The sequence below is a fragment of the Oncorhynchus mykiss genome, chromosome 19 (assembly GCF_057628025.1).
Source record: "Oncorhynchus mykiss isolate SJ-2025 chromosome 19, ASM5762802v1, whole genome shotgun sequence".
NCBI lineage: Eukaryota > Metazoa > Chordata > Actinopteri > Salmoniformes > Salmonidae > Oncorhynchus > Oncorhynchus mykiss.
The window spans coordinates 36,442,565-36,448,564 of record NC_143040.1 but is presented as its reverse complement, the minus strand read 5'-3'; the positions used below and the strand labels follow the sequence as shown (position 1 = coordinate 36,448,564).

General features: G+C 43.7%; 1 protein-coding gene across 1 annotated transcript in view; it reads left to right on the top strand.

The window, feature by feature from the left end:
• The first annotated feature begins 2,770 nt into the window (after positions 1-2,770).
• The window catches only part of syne1b (spectrin repeat containing, nuclear envelope 1b), a 136,589-nt gene continuing 133,359 nt past the window's right edge, over positions 2,771-6,000 (top strand). The window contains exon 1 of the mRNA XM_090210871.1: positions 2,771-3,420. Coding sequence (XP_090066997.1) covers positions 3,342-3,420 — 79 coding nt within the window. The 5' untranslated portion in view covers positions 2,771-3,341. The remainder of the gene's footprint in view (positions 3,421-6,000) is intronic.

Here is a 6,000-nt window from a genome sequence, read left to right as displayed (position 1 = left end):
ATGACAAGCAACCAGGTACTAAATTATATTAATTCTATTGTGTGTTTTATTCAGGACGGTGGTGCTGTATTAGACTGGTCCCAGATACACTTTATATACAAAAGTATGTGGACACCCCTTCGAATTAGTGGATTCCTCTATTTCAGCCACACCCGTTGCTTACATGTGTGTTAAATCGAGCACACAGCCATGCAATCCCCATAGACAAACACTGGCAGTGGAATGTCCTGACTAAAGAGTTCAGTGACTTTCAACGTGGCACTGTCATAGGATGCCACCTTTCCAACAAGTCAGTTCATCAAATTTCAGACCTGCTAGAGCTGCCCCGGTCAACTGTATGTGATGTTATTAGTGATGTTATTGTGAAGTGGAAACATCTAGGAGCAACAGCGGCTCAGCTGCGAAGTGGTAGGCCACATAAACTCACAGTGCTGAAGCAGTACACTCACTACCGAGTTCCAAACTGCCTCTGGAAACAACGTCAGCACCAGAACTGTTTATCGGGCACACAAGCCTAAGATCACCATGCACAATGCCAAGCTTCAGCTGGAGTGGTGTAAAGCTTGCTGCCATTGGACTCTGGGGCAGTGGAAACGTGTTCTTTGGAGTGATGAATCACGCTTCACTATCTGGCAGTCTGATGGACGAATCTGGGTTGTGCGGATGCCAGGAGAATGCTACCTGCTCCAATGCATAGTGCCAACTGTAAAGTTTGGTGGATGAGGAATAATGGTCTGGGGCTGTTTTTCATGGTTCATGCTGGGCCCATTAGTTCCAGTGAAAGGAAATCTTAACGCTACAGCGTACAATGACATTATAGACGATTCTGTGCTTCCAACTTTGTGGCAACAGTTTGGGGAAGGCCCTTTCCTGTTTCAGCATGACAATGCCCCCGTGCACAAAGCGAAGACCATACAGAAATGGTTTGTCGAGTTCAGTGTTGAAGAACTTGACTGGCCTGCACAGAGCCCTGACCTCAACCCCATCGAACACCTTTGGGATGAATTGGAATGCCGACTGTGAGCCAGGCCTATTCGCCCAACATTAGTGTCCGACATTAGTGACAACTCAGGGGATGAGCAAGTTATGGTAGTCGATGTAGGCTTTTCCCCCAAACATAAGTGAATTGTTGCTAACTCTTTAGGATAGATTAAGTATTTTTAACAGTGTTGAGGGTTTTTTAAAGGGATTTTGGCAATAAGCGTCTCTGTTTTCAGTATGAAGTAAGTTGGAGAAGTTTCGCGTGGTAATGCCTACTAGCGTCAGCGCAACAACTGGAAGTCTATGGGTATCTACTAGCTCGCAAAATGACCTCTTACTTCCTTTGTACTGGACATAGAGACATGAAAATGGTATCCACGTGTTCCTCTGACTCTGGGGAAGTAGATAAAATCCCGAAGTTTCCCTTTATCATTTTAACACTAACACTTCCATGTTCCATCCAATCTATAGCCTTTAAAGGGGAAGGGGGACACTAGAACGCCAGCTAACTGTAACTGTCAATCTAAAGTGTTTCCATTCCCCTTTAAGCTTTTTAACACCACGGTCATTAGTATTGTGAAGCTACTGTATACAGACAAGGTAGTGAGTATTAACTGGACCTGAGTCCAGTTTGTTGTCCTGCAACTGGTTTCTTGTCCAACGTTTCACTCTCTCCACAGTCAGTCAGACAATAGGCTGATTGAGACTTCTCCAACTATGTCATAAAGTGGGCGTCTGGGAGAGGGAGACAATAACTGTATTCACATACATTCAGGCAGGAGCTATCAAATACCCTTACAACTTTATTGTTGTGCAGCTGTGAGTACTGCACAATGTAAGGAGGGTACACGAGAATTGAAGAGTTCAAGAGAACATTTGAACCTAAAGTAAGAAATAATAGTTTGAACTCTAATAAAACAAGTTACAGATCAAAATAGTTTATAACTGTGGCCTTTACATTGTAGAATTACTATTGTAGGCTCGTTTTGAGGTACTGTTAATCAACAGAGAGCATTCATTTACTTGATTGCCTGTGGGGAAATCCCTAGGGGAATCCTATGGTACTGTATCTAGTTTGGTCTCACAACAATAGCCCTGACAATCAGAGAGCAGGTGGCTGATGCCATCTACCAGCTATGAAATAAATAATTTAGAACGGTTGTCCCATGCTGAGCTATTGTAGCATATTCTTGATACTATTCTGGTCTTTGTGGGAGGGAAACTAACGTAATATATATCATTACTATAATTCAATTTTAGAAGAAATTAGTGTAATACTGTATATAATTTAATAAGACGGAACTGCTAGCATTGTGCTGGCCATACATTTATTGTTGTGTATTGTATTACATTATTAATAGTGCATAAAACACAGTACTCTTTGTTTGAGTGTCCCACAGAATTATAGTTTCAGTTACAGCAGATTAGATCTAAACCTTGTATCCACACACAACGCACACACACACACACACTGCACCCACACACACACACACACACACACACACACACACACACACACACACACACATATACCCCCCCCCCCCCACACACACACACACACACACACCCCCCCCCCCACACACACACACACACACACACACACAAACAAACACACACATATACCCCCCCCCCACACACACACACACACACACACACACACACACACTCACACACACACACACACACACACACCCTGCTTGAGATAATGCAGCCAGGGCAGCCTGTGACATCAATGCCGTCCCTTGTGCTGATTGGTTGAGCAGTGCTCCAAGCTGATCCCCCTGCTTCTGTCTCAGATGGATGCTGCTGCGGGAGGGAGGCAGGGCTACTGGGAGGCAGGGAGGGAGGCAGACAATGTAGCGGGGGCTGGGCAGTGCACACATCACATGCACCACACATCACATCCACACAACACAAACATAGCTCTTCTGGATATTGGGAGAATAACAGGAAGAGGAGGGAAGGATGGGATGGGAAAGATTGTATGTATCTGTCTCTATTAGAGGGCTTTCCACTGATCTCTGTGTGTTTGGTCGTGTGTGTGTGTGTGAGGGGTGTGTGTCGGGGTAGGAGGGGATTGAGGCTGCAGCAGGCAGTCAGCCCCCAGCAGCTCAGCTCTGTGTTGTCACCGGGGAAACAAGCGACCAACCAGGCTGAGGCAGCCCAGACCTGTTTTGCTTCCTGCCGCCTGGAATAAAAGGGAAAGGAACAGCTCTGTTTTTCCCCTCTTTCTTCAGTTTTTTTCCCACTGTGGATAGCCTTTCATCATCAACTCCCACAGACAGACAGACATACAGAGGCTCACAACAAGCTTGCAATGTGAAGGGCACAGGGAGGGAGGCAAGGAGTGTGTGTGGATAATGGCTCACTATAAGGATGTAGCCGTCAAAAAGACCTCTTCTCTCAACCTGGTGACGGGATTCTTTCAGTATCTCCGCGGTAAGTAGGCCAGCAGCAGTGATTTCTATAGATTGTCATCTCTCACTGCATCCCATCCTCTCATCCTTAGTGGATGATTGAGTTCATGCGTATGGAAAATAACAAGGAACCAAGCTTGGAATGTGATTTACATGGAGGTGAACCAGATGCATAAACCAGATATATATATAGACACAGCAGCACTATGTATGTAAGGCATATGGTGGAGGATTTAGTTAGTGCAGAAAATAATAAGGATAATAAGGAGTTTACTGAGACTTTGGTTTAGCTAGGTAAACCAGATACAGCACTATGCATGTTGTACGCTTCACTGGGCATCCCTGTATGTGCATCACTGATGCTCCTTCAGATTACACTATATGCCTTTGAGTTAATATGGGTTATTTTCTCTCTGTGGAGGCTTTCTATTGTTAGCATAGCCCTGTTCTCCAGCATCACGTGACCAGCGAGTATACTTTAAGTGCGGATGTTTAAAAATGGCCACTGTGTATGTGCAGCATTGCTCAACCTACTGACACATATGCACATGTCACTGTGTGTTTAGTGAACTACAAACGCTGTGCAATGCAAGTCACCCTTTTCTTCTATGAAGCGACAGATGTTTTGTGTAGTGTGAAATCAGAAATGTATTATGCATGAGGCACAGAGTCTGTCTGCATATATTATCCCCCTCTCTACAAAAGCGCAGGCTGGGGGTGACCTGAAAGAGTATGCATGCCGTTATTGGTGGGTTGGACACTGAGCAGTGAGTCTGCAAGATGTGTGAAGCTGTGAACAGAAGTCTCCTCTGCTTATACTTTGATCTACTTAGGACTCTTACTTTGATGGGACTTTTAGTTGAGCAAACACCTGTCAATATCTAATCATTATATGTGATTGTATTATAAATATATGTTTTTTTAAAGGTGGTTTGGGTGCATCTTTAGTAGGGCCGGGAGGATACCAGTATCATCATATTTTTTACATGGCAAAAATGAAAACTTGTGAGCTAAAGCTTGGAAAAATCAATAAATGTGAGTTTGATGATGTTTGTTTCCATCATTAGGGCTGTTTTCCTAAAGAATTTAAATATGCTTTGTGTTTTGTTTCCTTGCCACGATACTAACGAGTATCATGATGCTGGTAATGTCCTGTTTAGTCATTAGGTACAGTTGAAGTCGGAAGTTTACATACACCTTAGCCAAATTATTTTAAACTCAGTTTTTCACAATTCCTGACATTTAATCCTAGTAAAAATTCCCTGTCTTCGGTCAGTTAGGATCACCACTCTATTTTAAGAATATGAAATAATAATAATAGGAGAGAGAAAGATTTATTTCAGCTTTAATTTCTTTCATCACATTCCCAGTGGGTCAGAAGTTTACATACACTCAGTTAGACTTCTGCCGAAGTCGATGCCTCTCCTTGTTCGGGCGGTGTTCGGCGGTCGACGTCGCCTGTCTTCTAGCCATCGCCGATCCATTTTTAATTTTCCATTTGTTTTGTCTCTTTTTCCCACACACCTGGTTCTCATTTCCCTCATTATATGTTGTGTATTTAACCCTCTGTTTCCCCCATGTCTTTCTGTGGTATTGTTTATCTGTTTCATGTATGTCTGGTTGCGCTAGGTTATGTCAACCCATATTGTATTTCGTGTTCGTTGTGCCGTGTGCTTTTGGTTCGCCTAAATAAAAGGCTCTGTTTGCTACCCACTATCTGCTCTCCTGCGCCTGACTCCCTTGCAGCCATTTACACATACGTATTTGGTAACATTGCCTTTAAATTGTTTAACTTGGGTCAAACGTTTCAGGTAGCCTTCTACAAGCTTCCCACAATAAGGGGTGAATTTTGGCCCATTCCTCATGACAGAGCTGGTGTAACTGTGTCAGGTTTGTAGGCCTCCTTGCTCGCACACGCTTTTTCAGTTCTGCCTACAAAATTGTACATAGTATTGAGGTCAGGGCTTTGTGATGGCCACTCCAATACCTTGACTTAAGCCATTATGCCACAACTTTGGAAGTATGCTTGGGGTCATTGTCCATTTGGAAGACACATTTGCGACCAAGCAATAAGCTTTAACTTCCTGACTGACGTTGTGAGAGGTTACTTTAATATATCCACATAATTTTCCTGTCTCATGATGCTATCTATTTTGTGAAGTGCACCAATCCCTCCTGCAGCAAAGCACCCCCACAACTTGATGCTGTCACCCCCGTGCTTCACGGTTGGGATGGTGTCTTCGGCTTGCAAGCCTCCCCCTTTTTCCTCCAAACATAACGATGGTCATTATGGCAAAATAGTTATATTTTTGTTTTGTCAGACCAGAGGACATTTCTCCAAAAAGTACGATATTTTTCCCCATGCGCAGTTGCAATCTGTAGTCTGGCTTTTTTATGGCGGTTTTGGAGCAGTGGCTTCATCCTTGCTGAGCAGCCTTTCAGGTTATGTCGATATAGGACTTGTTTTACTGTGAATATAGATACTTTGTAGCTGTTTCCTCCAGCATCTTCACAAGGTCCTTTGCTGTTGTTCCGGGATTGATTTGCACTTTTCGCACCAAAGTACTTTCATCTCTAGGAGACAGAAAGCGTCTCCTTCCTG